Source organism: Rhineura floridana, chromosome 13 (genome assembly GCF_030035675.1).
Source record: "Rhineura floridana isolate rRhiFlo1 chromosome 13, rRhiFlo1.hap2, whole genome shotgun sequence".
NCBI classification, from domain to species: domain Eukaryota; kingdom Metazoa; phylum Chordata; class Lepidosauria; order Squamata; family Rhineuridae; genus Rhineura; species Rhineura floridana.
The window spans coordinates 1,518,215-1,545,519 of record NC_084492.1 but is presented as its reverse complement, the minus strand read 5'-3'; the positions used below and the strand labels follow the sequence as shown (position 1 = coordinate 1,545,519).

The following is a 27,305-nucleotide window of genomic DNA, read 5'->3' as shown; positions in this document are numbered from 1 at the left end:
GAACTGATTGGGAGCGGTGACCATAGTGCTATTAAATTAAACATATATGTAAATGGCCAGTTGCCAGGAAAATCCAGCACGGTCACATTTGACTTCAAAAGAAGAAATTTACCAAAAATGAGGAAACTGATAGAAAGGAAAATGTAAAAAGGAAGCTGAAAGGTAAAGTCAGACAGGTGAAATCACTCCAGAATGCTTGGGAATTGTTTAAAAACACAGTATTAGAAGCTCAACTGGAGTGTATACTGCAGGAGCCTGATCAGATGCCGGTATAATGTGGATCTGTTGTTTTTTGCAGATCCTTTTAATTTGGACTGTTTGCATGACGTTTTTGCCAACGTGATTACATTCAGCTGCTGTGGCCTTTAACTCTGGATTAAATCGATGCAACAAAAACCCGAAATTGCTTTTAAAATCCGCACCTGCTTCGGTGTGCTTCTACCGTGTATTACCCTTTAAGCACATTTTTTTGCCTGTGCAGTTTCTTTGCCATTAGATCCTCCCTTTTCTCCGCCCCTTTAACTGTCTCTGGGCATCATTTTGTTTCCTGCCGTTAACGAAGCAACTTCCGGTCGCTCTTGCCTTCCTTTCTCCTGCTTTCCCCTCAATACATTTCCTCCCCCACTCCTTTAAACAAAATCACATTCATCCAAATTATTCACCCTAGAATATCTAATTCTGTGAAAGCTCTCTGCATGTGATGTCAGCAGGTTTTTCCCCTAGCCCTTCATTCTCTCTCTTCTGCAGCGACACCAACAACTCCCCGAGGGTAGCAGGGAAGAGCTGGAGCTCGGGAAATTCCTTCCTGGCCGCCAGAGAGGGGCAGGGGAGAGACGTCAGTTTAGAAACAATAAACAGCAAACATAAAATAAATTCAATATTACAAGAGAAATAATCTAGACTTAAATACATAAGTACAAAGAAGAACATAAAGACCACCAACAAAAAATTCTTTAAATACATTCAAAGCAGGAGACTGTCTAGGGAGGTGGCTGGACCCTTGGATGAGAAGGGAATCAAAGGTGTGCTAAAGCAGGATAAAGAGATTGTTAAAGATAAAATAACCAAGTGTATAAAAGAGCGAGCCTCACTGAAGCAGAACCAGCACAGCTTCTGCAAGGGTAAGTTCAGTCTCACTAACTATTAGTTCTTTGAGAATATCAACAAGCATATTGATGGAGGTGATCCAGTGGACATAGTGTCCTTGGACTTTCAAAACACTTTTGACAAGGTACCTCGCCAAAAACTCCTGAGTAAGCTTAGCAGTCATGGAATAAGAGGAGAAATTCTCCTGTGGATCAGGAACTTGTCAGAGAACTTAAGTGGAGTGCAGGAATAAATGGATAGTTCTCCCAAAGGAGGGATGTAGTCAGTGGAGTCCCCCAAATATCAGTGTTGGGACCTCCTGTGCCTTTTAGCTTATTTCAGAAACAATCTAGAGTTAGGGGCAAGCAACAAGGTGGCCCAAATTTGCTGCTGATACTAAATTGTTCAGGGTGTTATTATTTATCTATTAAAATATTTATAGGCTGCACTTTTCACAGAGGACATGAAGACAGCCTTACAACATACAAAGACATGAAAAATCTAAAAACAATAAAAATATTATGAAAAACAATAACAAAAGAATAACTATTACTGTAGTAGATGGGTGGTGGGGATCACTTTAAAAGTCCTGTCAAAAAAGTTCTGTTTTTAAACGACACCTGAAAGAAAGGACGGATGTTTCCTGCTGAACCTCTATTGGTAGGGAGTTCCACAAGGCAGGGTCTACTGCACTAAAGGCTCGGTCCCTGGTGGAGGCCAACCAAACCTCAGGGGCATGTTGAACCACCATAAGGGCAGGGCCAAGTTCAAGGTTCTGGTTTGGTGTACAAAGCACTATACAGCTTGGGACCGGGATACCTGAAAGATTGTCTTACCCCTTATATACTCAGTTGATCATTTTGCTCTGCAGGTGAAGGCCTTCTGCAGACACCATCTTATCAGGAGGTCCATTCCGCACAACATAGGAAGCAGACCTTTAGTGCTGTGGCACCAACATTTTGGCATTCCCTCCCCAGAGGTGCCATCTCTGCTATCTTTTCTGCGCCTACTGAAGACTTTCCTCTTTCAACAAGCCTTTTAAGTAGAGACCTTATCCCAGTCTACGTCTCTGCTGGAATTGCTTTTTAAGATGTTTTTTAAGCTTTTTTAAAAATATATATTTTGTTTTAATATGTTTTAAAGTCTTCTGTTTTTAAGATGTTTTAGAGTTTTTTAGTGTTTTTGTTTGCTGCCCTGAGTTCCTTCTGGGAGGAAGGGTAGGATATAAATGTAATCATCATCTTCATCATCTTCTCAGTGATCAAGTTGGAGAACTTGGAGTCAGGCAGTCTTTAAGGTGCCTTCAGCCAAAGTTGTTTAGGGTTTTGTGAAGTACCTTTAACCTGGCCTGGTGGCCAATTGGCAACCAGAGCAGTCCTTTCAGCAGTGGGGTAACATGTTGCTAGTAATCTACTCCTGTGTGCAGTCTGGCCACTGTATTCTGCACTAGTTACAGCTTCTGGGCCAGATACAAGGGCAGCCCCACATAAAGCACGTTACAATAATCAAATCTTGAGGTTACCATCACATAAAGCACTGAGGTCAGGTTGTCACAATCCAGCCAAAGCTGGAAGAAAGCACTCCCGCCCACAGAGCTCGTTTGAGCCTTTAGTGACAGAGATGATCAAAGAGTACTCCTAAACTGTGTACCTGCTCCTTCAGAGGGAGTACAACCCAACCCAGGACAGGCAATTTACCTATCTCCTGGCCACAGGAACCACCCACCCATCCACAAGGCCTCCGTCTTTCTAGGATTCAAGCTCAGTTTATTGACCTTCATCCAGTCCACCACTCATCCAGGCACCAGTCCAGGGCTTGCACAGCCTGTCCTGATTCAGATATAATGGAGAAACAGAGCTGGGTATCATCAGCATGACCACTCCCAAAGGCTTCACATAGATGTTGAATAGTACTGGGGACAAGATTTATTTATTTATTGTATTTGTATTGTATTTGTATACCGTCCCATAGCCGAAGCTCTCTGGGTGGTTTACAGTTAAGATAGTGTCCTGTAGCACTCCACATTGTAAATACCAGGGGGGTACTCTTCCAATACTGCTGTCTCGACATGGCCCTGCAGGTATGAACAGAGCCACTGCAACACAGTGCCACCAATGCCCATCCCACAGAGCTGGTCCAGAAGGATACCATGGTCAATCATTTCAAAATCAGCTGACAGGTCAAGCAGAAGGAGCAGGGTTGCACTCTCCCTGTCCATCTCTCCATAAGTATCATCCATCAGGGCAGCCAAGGCTGATTTGGTCCCAAACCCAGGCCTGAATCCAAACTGGAATGGACCCAGATAATGAATGAATTTATTATTACAGTCAAAGACCAGGTACAATAAAATATATTAGCAACAATAACAAAAGATTTTTCACAAGGAGGTATAAAAAAATTAAATATTTAGATATTAAAAACACATTTAATAATCACGGGATACATATTTTCCTCAAACAAATTGCAGCAACTGTATATTTAGCGACAAGAGTAACTTGTGGAGAACAATCCCCTAGTAAATAATCCACATAAAATCTTTCTGGTCTACCGGGTAATGACTTTAAAATGGGCACAATTAGTTGTTGTCTTAACTCATGATAAAAAGAGCAACGAAAAAGCACATGCTCACTAGTCTCTATCTCGTCAACCCCGCAGGGACATAGCCTTTCAGAATAAGGTATTTTATTATATCTGCCCTCAAGGAGAGCAGAAGGAAGTATGTTTAGTCTAATTAATGTAAAAGCTCTCCTATAATTGGGTAAATCCAACGCCAATAAATAAGACATTAAAGTGTGAAATTTGGGGTTGTGTCTTTGGTTCCTAATTTGCATTAAATGCTCTTGAAAGTCAGTATCACTAAGACGCTTTTTAATCGTATCACTTGCCAAAACTAAGCCCATCTGTAAAATATTGGGGAGTGAAAATCCCAAATTAGATATTTTGGCAAGAACAGATTTAACCCAGAGGGAACTAAAAGAATCTAATAGAACATGGGGGACCAGACCACTCGGGTTGAATAGCAGTTTGAGCCATAACACTAGTTTCATTTTCCAAACAAGGGATTCAATGGATTGTAAACCGACTTCCAACCTCAATATAAAGCTAGGCACACATGTAGGTACTCCAAGAATAGCTCTGAGAAATGAGTTCTGAATAGATTCTAGAACTGAAATATTCTCATTTGAGGTCATTTGTGAGCCATAAAGTAGTTGTGGAACAACTTTTGCTGCAAATATTTTTATAATGGGGGGAACAAGTTGTCCACCCTTGTTATAAAAGAATGATAATAAAGCCTTAGTTGTTCGCTTAGCATTTAACATTGAGTATTTAAGGTGCATTTGCTGGGAGCCTGTTGATTGAAACACAATTCCCAAATATCTGAAAGATTTAACTTGGTCTATACAATAGTTATTCATTCTCCAAACATGATTTATTCTTTTCCTTGTGAAGATTAGAACTTTCGTTTTCTCATAATTTATTAAAAGTTCTTCTTTCAAGCAAAAAGAAGCAAAAGCCCTCAAAAGTCTTTTCAATCCGATCGGTGTTTGGGATAAGAGAACTATATCATCCGCATATAAGAGGCAAAATCTCGGGGAGCCAACCAAATTCGGAGGATGAGAGGGAATAGAAGCAAGGTATTCCACCACTGCATTAATATAAATATTAAACAGTAGGGGTGCCAATGTGCAACCTTGCTTTACCCCTTTGAATGTAGGAATTGGATTTGTTAGATACCCCTTGTTATTACAATGAATTTGCAGGTACGTATTATCATAAAGACCCTGTATTAATATTAATAGGCGCCTATCTATATCCAAGTCTAATAATTTGGACCATAGTCTTGTTCTTGATATCAGGTCGAATGCCGATTTCAGATCGATAAAGGCCGCAAACAAAGCTCCTCTCTTTTTGCAGCTATACTTAGTTACCAAATGTTGCAAAACGAGGGCGTGATCAAGGGTTGAACGCCCTAGACAAAACCCAGCCTGTTCTGGGGCTAAAATTTCGTTTTGATTTATCCAACATAATAATTTTTTGTAAAGATAACTTGAGTATAGTTTGCTTATTATATTAAGTAAGCTTATTGGCCTATAATTAGCCAGATCTAAAGTGGAGCCTTTCTTATAAATAGGTACAATAATTGCAGTTCCCCAACCCTCTGGAATTTGCAACGTGGAGTTTATTGTAGTAAATAATACTGCTAGAATTGGGGTCCACCACTCAGCATTAGCCTTAAAGACTTCCGGAGGTATACCGTCAGGACCGGGGGCCTTGTTTGACTTCAGTCCATCTATAAGTTCCATAACCTCACCAATTGTAACAGGCGGCCAAACAGGAATTTCAAATGGTAAATGTAATGGTTGCGAGGATCCTAAACTAGTCGCTTGGAACAGATTACCATAATATTCTTCCCATGCAGATGGAGCGATTGTACAATCAAACTTAAAAGATGATTTAGGCCATTGATGTACTAATTGACCCAGATAATCAGTTTCATTCAGGAATGCCTGCAGCTGTTCTGCTACAACCCTCTCAATCACCGTTCCCAAGAAGGGAGTATGTGCGACTGGGCACTAGATCCATTGGGTTCAGGGACTTTTTTTTATTAGTGGCCACACCCACCTCCTTTAAAGCAACAGGCACGACTTGCTTATGTAAAGAGGTGTTTACCACTCCCTGGACCCACCTGGTCAGCTGTTCTCGGCTCGATTTCAGTAGCTGTGATGGGCAGGGATTGAGAGGGCATGTCACTGGACATTCTTGCAAGCAGCCTGTCCACATCATCATAAACTGAAATTGATCCCACAAAGTCGGAGAAGTCATAGCATTGGACACCTCAGCTGGAACTGTAGCCAAGACAGTAGTGTCTAAATTGCTGCAGAGGAAAGCGAGTTTCTCCTCAAAATGACAGACAAAACAGCAAGCTTCCGTTGCCTACAGAGGCCCATCTCCACTAGCAGGTGAGATTCTGGACAACTCAGAAGAGCACTGCTAGATGATTACTTTAGGACGTAATATATGTCCCAAAGTAAGCCTTCCTCGCTGCCCTTACTGCCAAATGGTAGTATGATTATGCTCTCTAGCCAATGCTCGGTCAGCCTCAGAGTGAGTTCTATGCCATTGGCACTCTAGCCATAGTCCAGCCTGTTTCACTGCATGCAGCTCCCTAGAGTACCAGGGGGCATTGCAGGCTCCACAGCGTTGAAGAGAGTGCTCAGGAGCTATTGTGTTGACAGCCCTCCACATCTCACCGTTCCACAGTGAGACAAGAGCCTCGACAGGATCACCTGCTCTTTCCACTTAAAGTCCCCCAGAGCATTCAGGAATCTATCAGGATCCACAAGTCTCTGGGGGCAGACCATCTTAATTGGTCCCCCACCCTTTCAGAGGGGGATATTATGAGTCCAGACTTCACCAGGAAGTGCCCTGACCATGATAATTGAGTCAAGAGACTCCTCCTCCCTGTATTTCTAGACCACCTCTCTCCCCACTTGGAGCAAAGACCAAATCAAGGGTATGTCCCGCTCTGTGTGTCAGCCGAAGACAACCTGAGAGAGTCCCATGATTGCCATGGAGGCCATGAAATCCCAAGCTGGTCCAGAAGCAGCCTCAGCATGAATGTTGAAGTCACCCAGGATTATCATCCAGAATTCCTTCAACACTACGCTTGAGACTACCTCGTCCAGCTTGGTCAAGGAGGCTATTAGACAGCTGGATGGGCAGAAAACCAAGAGCATCCCCGGTCTGTCTCTAAGGCCCAGCATCAGATGCAGGCACTCATGTCTCACTCCAAGGTGGAGAGGTTTCCTGGTGATGGGGGATGAACTCTGGTAAACCATCACAATCCCACCTCCCTGACCCTCTAGCCTGGGTCGGTGCTGTACCAAGTGTCAAGAATAGCTAAGTTTGGTCAAGCTAAAATGGCTCCACCTCCGGGATACTCTGTGCTGGGGAAACCCAAGTGTTTTAGTGCCAGACATCTGCAAATTGCTAATGTCAAGATGATGCAGCTGAGTCCTATCTGTTATCTCTTATCTGCTTCCTAAGATCAAAGTCAGGAGTTTGGGTATTACAGATCAGGGACCACTTGGTGTGACTTTTTAGCCCTCCTTAACTTCAAAGAAGGTGATCATGGAAGGGGTGCCTAGGATGGCTAATTGACACCCAAAACCCCATAAAATGAAGGATGATCCTTCGGTTACTGTCCATCTACCTTGAATCACTTGTAAGCCATTGGGAACCAGGCTTTCAACTTGAAGTGAGTATTAAATTAGGCTAAAGTTATCGTTTGTTATTTTCTCTTTGTCTGTTTAAATCTCTCACAGCATATGTATCTCTTGCCCAGCCCAGTTTTGGGTAGTGGCTTTAAAGGGAAGTAATGCCACTCTCTTTTTTATATGTACCTTTCTTTTCTTTTAAATGAACTACCTTTTCTTAATGGTGTGTATTGCTTGGAGTTAATGACTCTAAATCCAGTCCTTGACCACACGCTGCTGACTACTGTTGATTAATTTAGGTTAATGCTCCAAAGCAAGGAGTTTAACAATAGATTTGCTCTAGGATTTCAGACAGTGCTCTGAGTTTCCCCTTACAGAGTGAAGGACTATTTAAAGGGGATGGTGGCAGTCTACCTTCTAGCATTGGCATTAGGTATAAACCAGCGATTCCCAATGTGGGCGGTAGCACCCCCCTGGGGGGCATTACAGCCTTTCAGGGGGGCGTTGGCGTGACTACAAACTTTCAGGGGGCATTTGGGTTCATTAGGGGGGCGTTGACATTTGGAGGTCTGATGCGACAGTTGAAGCATTTAAGTTTAATTTTATTTAGCACACAAATCATTAATTTTTAAACTGTTTTGTCCCCAGTTAGAATGTATTTAATAGTCTCAATTCATGGAAATAACACTATAAATAGTGTGTGCTCTTTAGTAAAGAAATTCTGAATAGCGGCCAGTGTCATATCAAGGAATGGGGATATTATCCACGCCCCGGCACTAGGTAATGTTCCGATGCTGTCTTGAGGGATGTTGGAACCAATCACGAGAGAGTGTTTGATGAGCTGGGTGTATTGGTGGAGGGCGCATTCTTCCAATGGATGAGTGCCGTGTGCAAACGGGTGATGCAGATAGTTAAGTTATTTGCTGGTTTTCTTCAGGAATGGGACACACTCGCTACCCATTGTTTCTCTGATGTTTAAATTAACTTGTTTAATGAAACAATGCCGGTAAACTGAATGAGTTTGTTGTAAATTAACAGTGTATTCTATTGGTTCATACTGTGCGGACTTAATTAGCTTTTGCTTACCCTTTTATGATTTGTGAAATAAGAAACAACAACTATATCTGCAATTTGTTTCTTGCAGATATTTTATGGATTTATATACTCCAGATATTGTGAAGTTAGCTAAAACTCATCAAGCTCAAGGATCACACTAGTATTTTATAATAAATCTCATTTTATTTACTTTTCTATAACTATGTATGTATATTAATAAATCATATTAAGAATTCAATGTGTAATCTAAGTGCAATAAAAAGGTATGATAAAAACGATCAGTAATCATTGAAAATACCTTTTATGCATTACTCATATTTTAAGGGAAGAATAGGAAGCATTGGCATATACGTAATCTGAGGGGGGCGTTGGGCATAAAAAGATTTTGCAAAGGGGCATTGGTTCAAAAAAGGCTGGGTAATGCTGGTATAAACTAACCCTGCAAAAGTGAGTGTTTGCCCGGGAAGCAGTGGCCCAGGGAATTGGGACTGTTCTTGGAAGCAAAGACACCCCCTTGGGGTTGCTGTGGTCAAAGGACCCCAGGGGGCAATCTTTGACACCGAGTACCCAGCAGGGCAGAGCGGGGTAAGATCTGGCCACCTTCTCTCCCACCCAGGTCTCAGTGATGCAAGCCAAGTCACAATTAAATCATGAATAAGCACGGTCATTACATACAAACCGCAACACCAAGTTATTGGGCACAGTGGAAGAGCACCCAACAGTACCATGGGGCTGTGAGGAGTTGGATACATCTGTTGTACCGTCTTTGCCATCCCCATCCTATGGTTAAAACAAAAAGGGATTGCAAAGAGCTCCAAAAGACCCTCTCCAAACTGAGTGAATGGGTGGTAAAATGGCAAATGCAATTTAAGTAAGCAAATGTAAAGTTATGCATATTGGAGCAAATAATTTTAATTTCACATAGACGCTCATAGGGTCTGACCTGGCGGGGACTGACAGGAACGAAACCTTGGGGTTGTACTGGATAACTCAATGAAGATGTTGATCCAGTGTGCGGTGGTTGTGAAAAAGGCAAATTCCATGCTAGGGATCATTAGAAAAGATAATGAAAATAAAACTGACATAATGCCATTATATACATCTTTGGTGTAGCTGTATTTGGAATACCTTGCACAGTTCTGGTCACCTCATCTCAAAAAAGATATTGCAGAGCTGGAAAATGTTTAGAAAAGGACAACCAAAATGATCAAGGGGATGGAACAACTACCCTATGAGGAAAGGTTGCAGCATTTTGGGCTTTTTAGTTTATCCTTTATTTATTTCCCGCCCTTCCTCCCAGCAATTTAGGGAAAAGGCAACTAAGGTGACATAATAGAAGTGTACAAAATTATGCATGGCATGGAGAAAGTGGATCAAGAAAAGTTTTTCTCCCTCTCACGTAACACTATAACTCGTGGGCATCCAATGAACAGGAATATTGGAAGATTGTAGATACTGATTTCCCCCCTTCCCCAAAAGGGAAGATGCTATCTGCTCGGGAATCCCTACTCTGTCATCCTAAGTGTGTGGGGACAAGCTGCAATTATAGGTGATGAAGGAACAACACTTTGTGCATCTGCAGCACTATCCTTAACTATGACTGCATACTTCAGAGGTTAGCTGCATTGTCATTTCTAAAAAGGAAACTGTCCTGCTTATAGGTCCTGCTTACAGGCTTCCTGTGGACATCTGGTTGACCACTGTGTGAACAGCATGCTGGACCAAATGGGCCATTGGCTTGATCCACCAGGCTCTTCTTAGGTTCTTATGCTTCCCCCTTTGGCTCTGAGTTCCAAACTCCACATTAAGCAGAGTCACACATTTCTTCCCTCTGTGGCATTTTTTTAAAGCCAAAGCAGGAGGAGGATGTATGGAAAAGAGAGTGCATAAGTCTTTCCCCTCTTTTTTTCTAGTTCACACTACTTTTTTCCCGTTGACAGCCAGCAGCCAAGTCACTCCTAAGAATGCAAGAGCCCCACTGGATCAGACCAGTGGTTCCCAGCATTCTGTTTCCCACAGTGACGTCCAACCAGATGTCTCTGTGAAGTCTGCAAGCAGGGCATGAAGGCACAAGTTCTCTTCTGTTGTTGCTTCACTTCCAGCAGCTGGTATAGACTGGCATACTGGGTCAGAATCTGGAGGTTAATTTTCCTGGCAGAGCCATTTGACCCTGCCCCCCCCCGAACAATCTGGACATAGGAGAGCCTTCCCCAACCTGCTGCCCTGCTGGTGTTTTGCACTATAACTTCCATCACTTCCAGTCAGCAGAGCCAGTAGTCAGGGATGATGGGAACTGTCCAACATATCTGGAGGGCACCAGGTTTGGGAAAGCTGGCCTATCACTTGGCACTTCATGAACTGTTTGGATGATCACTCACTCCTTCACACTGCCTATCCTGATATAGATTCTTTATTTAGGAAGATAATCTGTTTTATCTTTACATTTTCTTCCTGCTTCTTAGGCCTTGGTCCTTCTGTTTCCTAAATGAACAAGCCTCCTGGGTCAATATAAACTGTATCATTTTCCAGTCCCAGTGTAGCCGTCTCATGCAACCTACCAGTCTGTGTTCTGTTGCTCTTGGTATTCAAACTGGGTGCTGCAAAGCTCTCTTGGTCAAGCACTTGACTCCTCATTATATTTTCTCTAAAGTGTCAAGAGAAAGCAAATTTAACAATCAAGTTAGGATTAAGATAAGCTTCTGCATCAAGCACCCTCTCTCCATCCAAGTGTGTGTGCTGAAGGAGCTCTCCAACCCCCAGAGGCAGAGATCTTTGTCAATCGATCACCCCATTGGCTTTTATCACTTAGTGGGGCAAAGACCAGACTGCCATATATCTATAAGGTGCCTAGTACGAAGGAACCGTTTTCCATAGTATGACTCTTTAGTCCTCTGAATCATTGCTTCTCTACAACTAGCTGTAAACAGAATTAAAACATTGGTTTCTTGCAATGCATTATGCCCAGTTAAAAAATCTGGCAGCACATGACCCCGCAGGGCAGATCCTCCTTGACTGGTCATTCCATCAGCAAAAGTTCCACTTTTTCCTTCAAACTGGCCCATTAATTGGTAGTTTCCTCCTTGCTCTTTTCTTTTAGAGTGGCTTCTGCTTCTCAGTTATTAGTTTCTTCCTGCTCCTGTGGCCATAGTATTTCTGAATTAACCTTTGGTTTGTTTCTGCTCACCACAAAGCAGAGAGGTGGGGGGGAGGGGAGGAATTGTCGACTGGATTTCTGTTTGTGGCCAGAACAATCGCTCATTACTTATTTCTTATAAAATAAAAATTCTCAATTTTATAAACCTTATCATGTCTTTCTTACCTCCCCCCACCACCCCAACCTTCATTTACGCTTATAAAAAGCTATTTTGCTATCACTTGAAAACAAATATACAATAGCATCACAAAAATATCAATAAGGTGTACATTTTTTCTTTAAATAATGGCATATAAATATAGTATAGTATATACTATCAAAAAACAGTCTCATGAAATCCTAGCCTCCAAATATTGCCATTGATCTTTGCCAAACAGTTTTACAGAATCATTCCATCTTCCCTGGACATTCATTCGGCGTACAATATTTGGCAAAGTGTAATCTTAAGGGTGGAAAATGTTGGATAATGGAACGGAGCAAGGAATTTCAGAAGAAAATCACCCTGTGCTTTATAGATTACAGCAAAGCGTTGACTGTGTAGATCATGAAAAGCTATGAAATGCTTTAAAAGAAATGGGGGTGCCACAGCATCTGATTATCCTGATGTGCAACCTATACTCTGGACAAGAGGCTACTGTAAGGACAGAATATGGAGAAACCAATTGGTTCCCCATCGGAAAGGGTGTGAGACAGGGGTGTTTTTATCATACATATCATACGGAAAGTGGGATTGGACCAAGATGAAGGAGGTGTGAAAATTGGAGGGAGAAATATCAATAGTTTAAGGTTTGCAGACGATACCATACTCTTAGCAGAAACCAGTAATGCTGATGAAAGTTAAAGAGGAAAGCACAAAAACAGGACTACAGCTGAACATCAAGAAGACTAAAGTAATGACAACAGAAGATCTATGCAACTTTAAAGTTGACAACGAGGACATTCAACTTGTCAAGTATTATCAATGCCTTGGCACAGTCATTAACCAAAATGGAGACAATAGTCAAGAAAGCAGAGGAAGGCTAGAACTGGGGAGGGCAGCTATGAGAGAACTAGAAAAGGTTCTCAAAGGAAAATTGTATCACTGAACACTAAAGTCAGGATCATTCAGACCATGGTATTTCCGATCTCTATGTATGGATGTAAAAATTGGACAGTGAAAAAAGCAGATGAGAGAAAAATCAACTCATTTGAAATGTGGTGTTGGAGGAGAGCTTTGTGCATACCATGGACCACAAAAAAGACAAATAATTAGGCGTTAGAACAAATTAAACCAGAATTGTCACTAGAAACTAAAATGATGAAACTGAGGGTATTATACTTTGGACACTTAATGAGAAGACATTTCACTAGAAAAGACAATAATGCTGGGAAAAACAGAAGGGAGTAGAAAAGGAGGAAGGCCAAACAAGAGATGGATTGATTCCATAAAGGAAGCCACAGACCTGAACTTACAAGATCTGAACAGGGTGGTTCATGACAGATGCTCTTGGAGGTCGCTGATTCATAGGGTCTCCATAAGTCGTAATTGACTTGAAGGCACATAACAACAACAACAATCTTAAGGGTAAAATCATCTTGCATTATTTAACAAACATACAATGATGTCTTGTGCCACTTGTATCTCATTTAATTAATTGAACTAATGATAATTGGGCAACTCTTTACACATTATATTTATTTTTTATCATTTCTATCCTGCCTTTTGTCTGTAAACCTCAGGTTGTGTTACAGCAACAACAAATGCAGCAACCAAATATTAACGTCAGTTAAAGCCATTTTGTGAATCAGTCATACAATCCAAAGGCCTGACAAAAATGCATGTTTTCTGTTGGCACCACTTCAATCACATGTAGATTTATTATGGGGTTTCTTTTTAGCATTTTTATTATAAACCACCTTGCAAAGACTTACCCTAAAAGAAGGGGGGGAGAAATAAATAAATGTAAAACTACACTTAATACCTCTAGCAAACATCTCATGTTTTATAGACTGTGGCCACCATAAAACAATTCTTCTGATAATTCACAGTTAATAATAGCAACCACCCTGTGTTAAAAAGAATCTTCCAAATAGCTTCTGTAAGCACAGTGTGGTGCAGTGGTTACAGTGTTGGACCAGGACCTGGGGGACCAGGGTTCGAATCCTCACTCAACCATGAAGTTCACTGCGTGACCTTGCGCCAGCCACTGCCTCTCAACCTAACCTACCTCACAGGGTTGTTGTGGGAATTAAATGTGGAGGGGGAGAACCATGTATGCCACCTTGAGTTTCATGGAGGAAAAGTGGGATGTAAACGCAATAAACCAATAAATAATAATAAAAATACAACAAAATTATTTAAAGTCCTTAACAATTTTGTAAGAGTGAATAAAAGAGAAGGGCAGATAAAACTGTTCACAGATGCAAACAGAAACCACATGAAAACAAGCCATAAATAAAAATGTCAGCTCAACTCAATATGGCCAAAGCATTTGCCTGACAGTGGAAGGACATCAGAGAAGCAGCTAAACCGTCCTCTAAGGATGCAGTCCCAGAGCCTGGCATGGTCACTGAGGAAACCCCACCAAACATGGCTCATATAGTGGTATCTGAGAGAAGAAGACCTCAGGATTCTGGCAGGTACATACAAGGGAGGAAACCCTTCAGTAGCCTGGTTCCAAGTCATTTGGGACTTTGTTGATCGCAATCAGCATTTTTGAGTTATGCCCAGAAACAAACCAGGAGCCAGGGCAGTTGGTTTAACAAGAGAGTCACATTTTCCCTATAACTAGGCCTAGTCAATAGTATTCTGTTGCATCCTGAACAAGCTAAATTTTCCATACATTTGTCAAAGGCAGCTCCACATTCCGGCAATCCAAACTAAGATGCAACTGAGGCACGTGGTACTATGGCCAGATCATCTGACATGGCAGATTATCTGACACACTTTACTTAATGATGAGCCAGAGTGAATAAAACCATATTAAGCAGTTGTGTCAAACCTCCTTTAAGGTTCTGTCAGAGGTGCAAGCTTTACATTGTAAAGGCTCCCATATTCAGCCATCATCTCCCTGCTTCCTTACATGTACCTGGAATGGTCCCTAAGACTAGACTGCATGATATGCATCATGCTGAGCAATATAATGCAAAAATGATATTCCAAAAACAGTATTATAGCTGCACTGCTGACCACAGACACAAACACAAAGGACTGTGGTGCCCCACCTTCATACCAGGCATGTTTGTTTCCAGGGATTCCAGCTGATTGAACTTAGAAATGTGTACTGAAAAGCACTTACTTCTCTTGGTTCAGCTTCTACTAGGGCAGCAGCAAGCTGCCTTTCCTATTACACAGAATCCTTCATCATGCAACTTGAACCAGAACCTTTGCAGATGTCTTAATTAGAGTAAAAGAATGCAGTCTTTCAAATTACGATATAGTTCAATGGAAATGATGATGGAAACATGACCACTTCCATACCCTTGACTCTTCTTTGTTAAACAAATTCTGTTTGCTCATGAGGTTAAAATGCAGATGGATGGCTTTTCTCTCACTATCCCTAATAGTTCTGTCATCTAAAAATAAAAAGGCATGCTTGATCATAAACTGAGCTGCTTCAAAGAGAGGTAGCAGATAAGCTCTCTGCAGCCTGAAAAGGGAAAACATCAACATTATTATTATTAATTGGACATTATTAATTGGCGGGTTACAATATAAAAATACAGTATTAAAATCAGTTTTCAAATTTTACAATAAAAAGAACAGGGCATCTCCAAAAATATGTGCCTTGGGTGCCAAACGCCTGAGTAAAGAGGTGCCTCTGCAAATGCTGTAGGATGAAGGCACCAGACACACCTCTGTGGGGAGGAAATCCCACAGCTGCGGGATTGCCACAGGGAAGGCCCTGTGCTGAGTCCCATGACCCTAATTTCCAAGGCTGGAGAATTACCAAGAGGACCCTTCTTAACAGCCAGGGAAGCCGAAGTGACTTTTCAGTTATTTGGGGCCTTAAGTCATTTAGGGCTTTAAAAACTGATTTGCACACCTTGAATTGGTCCTGGAAACAAATTGGCAACCAGTGCAGCTGTTTCAGAACAGGGGTTATGCAAGTTCTAAATGAAGCCCTGGCCAGTAACCTGGCAGCTGCATTTTGGACCTGTTGAAGTTTCCAAGTCATCTTCGCAGGCAGCCCCACATACAGGGTGCTGCAGTAAACCACTCTGGAAGTTACCCAAGTATGGAGTATAGAGGCCACATCATCTCTGTCCCAAAGGGGCTATACCAGGTGAATCAGCCAGAGTTGAAAACAGGCTCTCCCAGCCACCTGAACCTCCAGGACAATGAGTACCCTCATGTTATTGACCTGCTCCTTCCAGGTGAGTGCAGCCCTATGCAGAACAGCCATCTCTGCCCCGCTCTTGGACCTGTGAACTCTGAACAAACACCTCTGTCTCACCAGAATTCAGCTTTAATTTGCGACTGAGAGCAAGCCGAGGGTTTGTCTGATCCAACTTCTTGCTTCCCACACAGGCTAGCAGATGTCTTTGGTAAGCTCCCAAGCCCTCTCCCAATGTATGTCCCCAATACTTGGTATTTAGAGGTAGACTTTATCTCTGTCTCCATGCTGAGGTTCCATTGACCTCTTGTGGCTATTAGCCATTGCAAGGCCTCTCCTCCATAAAAGCCATTTAAGAGAGTGGCCAACACTAGAATCATAGAATTGTAGAGTTAGAAGGGGCTTACAAGGCCATCGAGTCCAACCCCCTGCTCAATGCAGGAATCCAAATTAAAGGATCCCTGACAGGTGGCTGTCCAGCTGCCTCTTGAAGGCCTCCAGGGTTGGAGAACCCACCACCTCCCTCGGTCATTGGTTCCGTTGACGTACCACTCTATCTTCTTTTCATTTCTCCCTTCGTCTTCTCCTCCACTTTCCCTTCTCTTTCAGTAAACCAGAAAAGACATTCAGAACAGGCCTAAGCAAAAGCAGAACTTCAGAACACTTTGTACTTCACTACAAGTCGAGCATTTCCTTTATGGACTGACTGCAGTTTTCTGCCTACATTGGGTTCTGTCTTGTTTCACATTATCAGTGAATGCAGATAAACTTTAACTGTGCACAAAACAATGCTGGAGGCATTAAGGGAAGCGACTGAGAGCAAGTTTCTGAACTGCATATATGCCTGTTAAGGAACAATGTATTTTACCATTCTAATCTGGTTTACTTGGACAACACCATTATCTATTTATTTTATTATTTATTTAATTTGTATTCCGCCCTTCCTCCCAGCAGAAGCCCAGGGTGCTAAACAAAGCACCAAAAAACTTTAAAACTTCATAAAAACAGATCTGTTCCCAGCAGTGAACAGGTGCCTGCAGCCAATGCAGCAGAATTTAACTCCTGCTAGTCTACTGATGACTGGGGGTTAAATTCTGCTCAGTTTGGCTGTGTGAACCTGATCCCAATAAGGAACAGATGCATGCTGCCAAAGAAAGCCTGTTACATACAGGCTTCTTTTTCCTGAAAGAAGCCTACATTTAAATAAGTGCTTGGCCAGTACTATGAGCAGCACTTCATTGGAAAGCACGGATCATAGAGCTGGGGCTTAAATTCGGCTCAGTTTGGCTGCACATGCCTCCCAGGGAGAGGGCAGAAACAAGCACTTTGCCAGCCATATGATCAACACTTCACAAAGCTTTGGCTGGCACTGTGGCACAGAGCTTCAAAGAGCACCACTGGGAGGGAGAAACAGTTTCCATTCAACAGAAATGGCTTCCCTCTCCTTGAGCAAGGTGTGCTCCAAGGTTTAAAGGATAGTTATTTCAAACAGCCAGCCGCTGTACTTTGAAGTCTCAAAAATCAACAATCAAGACTTCAAAGCGCAGCATTGCCTGACATCATGTGAGTCCCCCCACCTGACAAATTTGGCCCACCAGGTGTTGGGGAGAAAAGGCTCCCCACCCCTATAGGAGGTGGTGGGGTTCAATTAGAAGGTATCCATTGTTCCTCATGGCTTCCATGTCTCACCTAGGTACTTTTCCGGAGCATGAAATCTGCACACTGTGAACAGTCTATAATCGGAGTCCTTCCTGATTGCAGGATTGAGGGGCAGGTCCAGCTCACTTAGGAGATGCTTGGAGGCGGGAAACTTCCAACAAATATGAGACATGATTACAGTACAAATTCAGATGTCCCAACAATGGTAAATACCCAAGAGAGAATAGCAAGATGCAGTTTTAAAAGGTACTGAACTTGATCTCACCAACTGAGCAAGTAACGGGGGGGGGGGGAAATGACTGTGCACTTTCTTCACAACATGTGAAATTTTATAAACCTCCATCATGCTCACCACAGTTGTCTTTTTCTAAGTTAAGTGGCTCCAAATGCTTAAGCCTTCATTCTTGGGAATATACTTCATATGCTTGAATATTTTGGTTGCTCTTTTACAACTCAACAATATCCTTTTTTGAGATGGGTTGTTGAGGGGTGAATGTTGGCCTTAGATCAGCATTCAAATCCCTGCTCAGCTACAAAGCTTCATGGCTCACCTTTGGCCTGCCAGCCCAACCTACTTCATAGGGTTGCTGTTAAGATAAAAGAGGGGCCATGCTCTTCAGAAAAAGGGCAGGATAAGACAAAGACTGAGCCAAAATAAAACAGGTAGTATATTAATCTCTTTCTTAATAATCGCTAGAACTGTCTTTTCCTTCTCCACTGCTATAATAGACGGAGCCAACATTTTAACTGAAGTATCCACCTCAATTGCAAGATCTCTTTCCTGGTCAGACACTGCCAATTTAGATATGGGATTAGGAACATTTTTTTTCTAATATACCTCTCCTTGTGCTTACACTGAAACTCATTTGCCATTTTGTTACCTATCCCTTAGTTTGGAGAGCCTTTTCGAAGTTTCTCACAATCTGCCTGGGGTTCCATGATCCTGAATAATTTGGTGTCCTTCATAGGAACTTGCATATGGAGCAAAGGTCCTTCCACAAATGAACTCCAGATCCTTTGTAAATCAAAGGGTGAAATGGTTAACACGTTAAACATGGCATTCTCCACAAGACCGGCCCCTCTCATGCAGAGTGTGGTGCCATTCTTGGTCCCTTGCTCCTCCTGGGCCGAGGGGCCTCAGCTCATCACACAGCAGGACTGAGGACAGATCTTCTCTCCCTCTCCCTTGCCAGTGACCATTCTCACTGCCTTCTCTGGAGATGTCTTTTTATCTTTCCCCTTCTCTCTTCAATTTGTCCTCCCACCCTCCTGCTTACGCTGTGGCTTGTAAAGCTGTTCTAGCCCCACGCTCCTGATACACCTGGCTTGATCCCAAAGAACTGGCGCGGGTGGGGAGCCACACAGCCTGAGCATCACCTTCAGCCTCATCACAAGCACTAGCACCTCCAATTCAGATTCTTGAGGGACCATACTGTGTGTTTTTATTTATCTAAGAACATTTATATACCACTCTTCACTGAAACAAAATCCAAATTGCAGAGCTGCAGCGATTGAGCAGTGAGAAGGTCCATACAGCCTATGCTCATGATCACATGCTCATGAAAAGGCCCCCGCGAGCTGCCAACAACCAGAAGATAAAATACTGGACTAGGTGGAGCGTTTGGGCTGACTCAGTATAAGCCAGGTCCTTATACAAAGAACGTTCTGTATATGCTCTCTTTTCTCAATAATTCAGAGCTAAGACTTGGCATTGGTAACAGGTTCTTGGAGCGTAATTCTGACTGAAATTAAGCCCTGTTTCTGGCTGGACTGACCTTGCTAATTAAAGATGATACTCTGCCCAGCTTAATCTGGTTACCTGGAAATTTACCTTTTAAACTACCATAGGAGTTAAGTCTTGGATCGGGAAGCCTGTGCTCAGCCCTTCTGAGCCCTAGTGCAAATTAAGCATGGAGTTGTTGCATTTCAGGGGACTTCAGGAGAGGCTACTGCCAGAGAGCTGTGGGACAGCCACTACCATGCAGTGTTGAACCTGGGGAGGCTGGACAGAAGAGGGCGAGGTGCCTCTTACAAATTCTCAGCTCCCTCACTTAGAAGGCAAGACTCATTTGCTTGCCACAAATGCCAGCTCTACAATTTAGATGTATCCTACCTATGGCCAGGTTTGCGGGAAGGAAGGTCTAACCTCTCACTTTGACTCTGAACCTCCATTACCACTTGCTTACTCGATCCTTGCCCATCGTGGCTCATTATGAGCTGCAAAGATAGACTGGGTGAGGGGATCAAGATGGTGGTAAATACATCTCTCGAAGAGGGAGTAATGCCATCATCGCTCAAGGAGGCAGTAATAAAACCAATCTTAAAGAAGCCCTCCTTGGATCCCCAAGATCTGAACAACTTTCGCCCAGTCTCAAATTTGCCATTCTTAGGCAAGGCGATTGAGCGGGTGGTGGCAAAACAGTTGCAAGCGCACTTGGAGGAAGCGGATTATCTGGATCCATTTCAATCGGGCTTCAGGCCTGGACATGGGACTGAAACAGCTTTGGTTGCCTTGGTAGATGATATGAGGAGGGCGTGGGATAGGGGCGAATGCACCTTTCTTGTCCTCCTTGATCTCTCAGTGGCTTTCGATACCGTTGACCACGTTATCCTCCTGGACCGCCTGAAGAGGTTAGGCATGGGGGGCACTGTATTGCAGTGGTTCCATTCCTTCCTCTCTGGTAGGTACCAAAGAATGGCATTGGAGGATGAGGTTTCGGATCCTTGGCCTCTCACCTGTGGGGTGCCACAGGGTTCCATCCTCTCCCCGATGCTGTTCAACATCTATATAAAGCCGCTCGGGGCAATCATCAGGAGATTTGGGCTGCAATGTCATCAGTATGCGGATGACACGCAGCTCTATCTCTCATTTAAATCTTCACCGAGGTTGGCTGTAGAAACCCTGTCCAAGTGCCTGGAGTCGGTGAGTGGCTGGATGGGAAGGAATAAGCTGAAGCTGAACCCTGACAAAACCGAGGTACTGTTGGTGGGAAACAAGGGAAGGCTGGGGGATGTGGACCTGGTGCTCAATAGGGTACGTTTGCCCCTGAAAGACCAGGTCCGCAGCCTGGGGGTCATTCTTGACTCCCAGCTGACCATGGAGGCTCAAGTCTCGGCTGTGAGCCGGGCGGCGCTGTATCAACTCCATCTGATACGGAGGCTGCACCCCTACCTTCCCAACCATCTGCTCCCACCGGTAGTACATGCCCTGGTCACCTCTCGCCTAGACTACTGTAATGCGCTGTACGTGGGGTTACCCTTGAAAATGGTCCGGAAGCTGCAACTGGTACAGAATGCGGCGGCTCGTCTGATTAAAGGCAGCCGCCGGCAAGATCACATCACTCCAGTGCTGAAGGAGTTGCACTGGCTACCGGTTGTTTACCGGGCCCAACTCAAGGTGTTGGTTTTGACCTTTAAAAACCTATACGGTTTTAGCCCAGTCTATCTGAAGGAGCACCTCTAGCATCGGCAGGGATGCCGCTCAACAAGATCAGCCTCAGAAGACCTTCTCGATCCCACCGGTTAAAACAGCTAGACTGGTGAGGACTAGAGAGAGGGCTTTTTCAATAGTGGCCCCCACCTGTGGAACTCTCTCCCAAATGATCTCCGCCATGCCCCTTCTATGATAAGCTTCTGCCGGGCCTTGAAGACCTGGCTCTTCAGGCAGGCTTTTGGGGTGGGTTAGGTTTCTTACTGTTATGGTTTTAAATTTTAATGTTTTAATGTATTGTTTTATCTTGTACGTCGCCCAGAGTGGCTGGACAACCAGCCAGATGGGCGACTAATAAATAAATTAAATAAATAATAATTATTATTATTCTCTTGGAGCAACCATGAAAGGCTGGAGAACTTGCCTCTAAGCTAACAAGAAGGTTCTTTGACAAATCTAAGGACTGAAGGTTTTTAAAGTATTTCATCTCCAAGAGAGACATTTTGCCTGCATAAGTTCCTTGCAGAGAGGACGACTCCACCTGTTCTGGGGGGGAAATGACAACTTGTAAATGTGTTTTGGTCTTTCCTACCATTCTTATACTGCAAACTTTTTCATGATAGAAAGTTTATCTGGTTTCTTTTAGATTGTATTTCCTACCATTCTTGCACTGTAAACTGTTTTTCTCATGTTAGAAAGTTTATCTGGTTTCTTTTAGATTGTATGTTCTGACAGGGTGTGTGTGAGAGAGGGCGGGGTAGATGTAAAATATTCAGTGGGTTCTATTAGATTGCAGTCCCTAAATTCCATTGTGGTAGAAAACAATAGCAAATGGGTACTAAATAGATGAAAAGCATTTTTAAAAAATGAGTAACTTTCAAGAGATACATAATAAGCATCCCAAAGGAAGATCTCTTAGGCTAGAAATATACATTCAGGAAAGCTGAAAGTGCTTTTAGAATTGCCTCCCATGATGCACAGGCATTCCTTTGCCTCTGACCAAACTCTTTTTATATAAGAAATCTACTCTTTCCCCAGCCTTATTTCTTTTAGTCTACCTGAGATGTTTGCAGACCAATCCCTGAACTGGCCTAACATTACTTAGCACCAGAATATTTTCCTGCTCCTTCCCAAGTATCACATCCCCAAATCTTCCACGCCACATTAGTGTCCAAACCCTCTGACCACCTGGAAGGAAGCCTCCCGCTCGGAAACCCATGGCATTCCATCCAGATCAAAACATTCCTGTTTTCAATCCACCTGCACATCCCACATCCCACTCCACCCGTTGGTCAGCCCTAGAAACCTTTGAATGCCCTTATTCAACTGTGGAAGGTGCCAAACAGGATGAGGCCCAATAAACTGAGGGTAAATCCCCATAGGATGGATGTCCTGTGGGTGGCTGGTTCCTGGGTGTGGGAACACCCTTGGAGGAACAGGTCCATAGTCTGCGCCTGCTCCTGGATTCCAACTTGTTACTGGTGTCTCAAGTGGCTTCAGTGATTAGGAGTGCGTATGCCCAGCTTAGGCTGCTTTGCCAGCTACGTGCATTCCAGGATCAGGAAAGCCTGGCCTCAGTTGTCCATGCTCTGGTGACCTCATAAGAAAATTAAAAAGAGCCTGCTGGATCAGGCCAGTGGCCCATCTAGTCCAGCATCCTGTTCAAACAGTGGCCAACCAGTTGCTCCTGGGAAGCCCACAAGCAGGACCAGAATGCCAGAGCACTCTCCACTCTTGCAGTTTCCAGCAACTGGCATTTAGAAGGATACCACCTCCCAACTATGGAGGCAGAGTATAGCCATCATTTCTAGTAGTCACTGATAGACTTGTCCTGCATGAAGTTGTCTAATCCTCTTTTAATACCATCCAAGTTGGTGGCCATCACTGTCTCTGGGGGACCAAATTCCACATTCTATGCACTGTGTGAGAAAGTCCTTCCTTTCGTTTACCCTGAATCTTCCAACATTCAGCTTCACTGGATGTCCACATTTTACAAGAAGAGAAAAACTTCTATCTACTCTCTCCATGTCATGAATAATCTTATACACTTCTATCATGTCACCTCTTACTCGCCTTTTCTCTAAATTAAAAAGGCCCCAATGCTGGAACCTTTCCTCATGAGGGAGTCACTCCATCTCCTTGTTCATATTTGGTGCTGTTTTCTGAATCTTTTCAAACTCTAAAATATCCTTTTTACGGTGAGGTGACCAGAACTGTACACAGTATTCCAAATGCAGCTGCACCAAAGTTTTATATAATGGCATTATTATTTCCAGTACTATTCCTAATGGTCCCTAGCATAGAATTTGCCTTATCGCAGCTGCTGCACACTGGGTCAATATCTTCACTGAGTTATCTGCTACAACCCCAACATCTCGTTCCTCATCAGTCACTGCCTGGTCAGACCCAATCATCATATGTGTGAAATTAAGATTTTTTGCTCCAATATGTATAACTTTACACTTGTTTACCTTGAATTGCATTTGTCATTTTACCGCCCATTCACTCAGTTTGGAGAGGTCCTTTTGGAGCTCTTTGCAATCCCTTTTTGTTTTAACCACCCTGAACAATTTAGCTCACCATTAATTCTAAATCATTTATGAACAAGTTAAAAAGCACAGGTCCCAATGCCAATCTTTGGGGGCCTCCAATTTCTACAGCCCTCCTTTGGGAGAACTGTCCATTTATTCCTTCTCTCTGCTTTCTGCTTCTTAACCAATTCCTTATCCACAAGAGGACCTCTCCTCTTATTCCATGACTGCTAAGCTTCCTCAGAAGCCTTTGGTGAGGTACCTTGTCAAACGCTTTTTGAAAGTCTAAGTACACTATGTCCACTGGATCACCTCTATTTATATGCTTATTGATATTTTAAAAGAACTCTTAACAGATTAGTGAGCCAGGACTTATCCTTGCGGAAGCCATGCTGATTCTGCTTCAGCACAGGTTGTTCTTCTATATGCTTGGTTCTTTTATTATTAACAACACTTTCTACCAGTTTATTTATTTATTTATTACATTTATACACCGCCCCATAGCCAAAGCTCTCTGGGCAGTTTACAAAAATTAAGAACACTGAACATTAAAAACAAATATACAATTTTAAAAACCATACAAAGTTTAAAACCATGAAGCACAGATAAACAAGGCAAAAGACCTGGTGTCAGAGCTCAGCACGTGCTGTTAGAACGCCTGGCACAGATGTTAGGCTAAATGACCTGTAATTTCTGGGATCCCTCCTGGATCCCTATTTAAAGGTTGGTGTCACAATGGCCATTTTACAGTCTTCGGGTATGGAGGTGGATTTGAGGGACAAATTACATAACTTTGTTAGAAGATCAGCAATCTCACATTTGAGTAGAGAACTCTTGGGTGGATGCAATCTGGACCCAGTGATTTGTCACTTTATGCCTATTAAGTCTGGAACTTAATAAGGGAACAGCTACAGCACTGGGGGACTAGAGAAGACCTGCCCTGGGAGTGAGTACGTGAGCATCTGGGTGCTTGCTTGCTCGCTCCTCTAGGTTGCTGTCTCTCGAGACAGCTGAGGTTCCTGGTAACCTTGCAGCCTCTTGCATCAGCTCCTGGCTGGGCCAGGGGACATAAAAGCCTGGCTGTCCTTGGGCAGCAGGTCTGCTGCTGGCGGGATCACCACCAAAGGGGCTACACCAAAGGGAGTCATCCCTTGGGGAACCCCTTAGGGAGCCCCGAGGGCAAGAGTGCTACCTCTTCTATTTTTAAAAAAACAATCTAGTGGAGATTGGTAGTGAGGAGGGCATACAGCACGTGTGTAGTACCTGCGCAGGGTGAGAGTCTGTACAGTGAACTGAATAATAGGAGAAAGTCGCCAGATTGCCTCAGAGTGAGACTCTGCATTGGCAGAAGGCAGGCCCTTCCTGGGTGCGAGACAGGGGAAGTAGATGTGCCCTGTGTGAAAGATATTGAATGGGTCTGACCTCCCAATTCTCTCAGAGGCTTACTAGGATAACTAGCTCAGGTAGGTTTTGTTGGTGGGCTCTTGTTGTGCCCATATCAGGTGTAAGGGGGGGCATGGGTGATGCCACCCCAATCTCAGTGATCAGGAGGAGAGAAAGGCATACCCATGGGGAGGAGATGAGTTACCACAGAAGACAAAGGCAAGGCTATCTATGCCTTGTTCCTTATTCCCACTCCTCCCATCACTTATCTGCTGTGCCCACTGGCCTGTGTGCTGTTGTTTAACGCCAGATTGGTACACAGATTTGATCATGGATGAGGGTGCCAATTTGGTGTGCATTACCGAAGCTGGGTAGGTGAGCTGGGAGTTGAGTTCACCCAGATTTGCCCACCTGGTACTAAGTGCAACACCAGCACAGGCTACAGGGACGGGGCGGAGGGGTTGCTGTGGTCTACAGAACTTCCATCTCTGTCACCAGGAAGCCACTCTGTCTTGACTCTGGCTGTGAGGACCTGCACCTGGTGTTGGGCCAAGGAGACAGTAAACTAGGGTTGCTGCTGGTGTACCATACACCCTGCTCCCCAGCAGCTTCTCTGACAGAGCTGGTAGAGACCATCTCGGCTGTGGTCCTGGATGATTTCAATGTCCATGCTGAGGCTGCCTCTAGTATTCTGGCTCAGGACTTCATGGCCTCCATGATGACCATGGGGCTTTCTCAAGTTGTTAACAGCCCGACTCATAGGGCAGGGCACAACCTCAACTTGGTTTTTGCTCCAGATGGAAGAAAGGGTGTTCTGGAGATGTAGGAGTGGATATCACTCTATCGTCATGGTCAGACCACTTCCTGGTGAAGTTTAGACTTACAGCTCCGATCCTCCCCTGAAGGAGTGGTGGACAGATTAAGATAGTCTGCCCCTGGAGACTAATGGAATCCTGCCCTGGGGGAGTTTCCAGCAGTAGAGCAAGTGACTCTGTTGAAGCCTTTGTCACACTGTGGAACTCTTAACATGGGCTCTTAACACAGTTGCCCCCCGAGTGCCTTCTCCGGCATTGTGGAGCCCGGTTTGCACCTTGGTACACTAGTGAACTAAGGGCAATGAAACAGGCTGGATGACGACTAGAGTGCAAGTGGCAAAAGACATGCTGCAAGGCTGGTCGGGCCTGAGTAAAACATCATAACAGTGCCCAATGTGTGGCAGTGAGGGAGGTGAAGAAGGCCCACTTCTCTGACACCATTGCATCCTTAAGTAGCTGCCCAGTGGAGCTTTTCTGTATTGTTAGGGTCTGTTGATATCAACTCAAGGAAATGGAGTTTTAGACCCTTCAGAGGCCCACTGTAAATTGTTTGCAAGGTGCTTTGAGGATAAAGTTGCTCACCTCTGTATCAATCTTGATGCCCCATGCCCGTCTACTGTAGTCCCCAATGAGGTGTCCAGTGCAACTTCTGCTGCAACTTCTTGGGATCGGTTTCAGTTCATGCAGCCTGATGACATGGACAAGGTGCTTGCGACAATGCGGTCAGCAACGTGTCCTCTTGACCCTTGCCCTTCTTGGCTTATTAAAGTTTGCTGATAGGGTTTGACGTTCTTGGCTTATTAAAGCTAGCCGAGGGAGTTTGATCCAGGGAGTTTGATCCAGGGAGTGGTCAACGCATTGTTGCAGGAGGGAATGGTTCCAGCTGCCCTGAAAGAGGTGGTGATCCGACCGCTCCTGAAAAAGGCAACCCTGGACCCATTGGTTTGTGACAACTCCCACCCAGTTGCACATACCGCCTTTTTAGGGAAGGTGATTGAGAGGGCTGTGGCACAGCAATTGCAAGTAGTCTTGGATGAAACAGATTATCTTTTCAGTCTGGGTTCAGGCCTAGTTATGGGACTGAATAGGAGTTGGTCGCCCTGATGAATGACCTTTATCAGAAGGACAGTGGGAGTGCAACCCTGTTATTCTTACTTGATCTCTTGGTGGCTTTTGATACCATTGACCATGGTATCTTCTGGGCTCACTTGGTGAGATGGGTATCAGAGGCACTGTTTTTCAGTGGTTCTGATCCTATCTTCAGGGTCATTTTCAGACAATAGCATTGGGTATTGGTCTTTCGGCCCCCCTGACAGTTCTGCTGTGGGGTGCCTCAGGGTACCATCTTGTCCCCAATGCTGTTTATCATCTATATGAAGCCCTTGGAAGCGGTCATCAGGAGATTTGGGGTGAAGTGTCAACAGTATGCTGATGATACCCAGCTCTATTTCTCTGTAACATTTGGAAGAGGCCATGCAAGCCCTGGACCACTGCCTGGACTCGGTGGTGGGCTGGATGAGGGTCAATAAACTGACACTGAATCCTAGTATGACAGAGGTGCTGTGGGTAGGTGGTTCCCAAGTTTGGATAATTGGTCAGTTGCTTTGGATGGGATCATACCTCCTTTGAAAGAGCAGGTTCATAGTCTGGGGGTGCT

General features: G+C 43.9%; 1 protein-coding gene across 1 annotated transcript in view; it reads right to left on the bottom strand.

Moving 5' to 3' along the window:
* Positions 1-27,305, bottom strand: part of LRRC36 (leucine rich repeat containing 36) — a 73,966-nt gene that overhangs the window by 39,501 nt on the left and 7,160 nt on the right. Inside the window, exon 2 of the mRNA XM_061594233.1 lies at positions 10,919-11,004. Within this exon, the coding sequence (XP_061450217.1) occupies positions 10,919-10,994 (76 nt within the window). The 5' untranslated portion in view covers positions 10,995-11,004. The remainder of the gene's footprint in view (positions 1-10,918; positions 11,005-27,305) is intronic.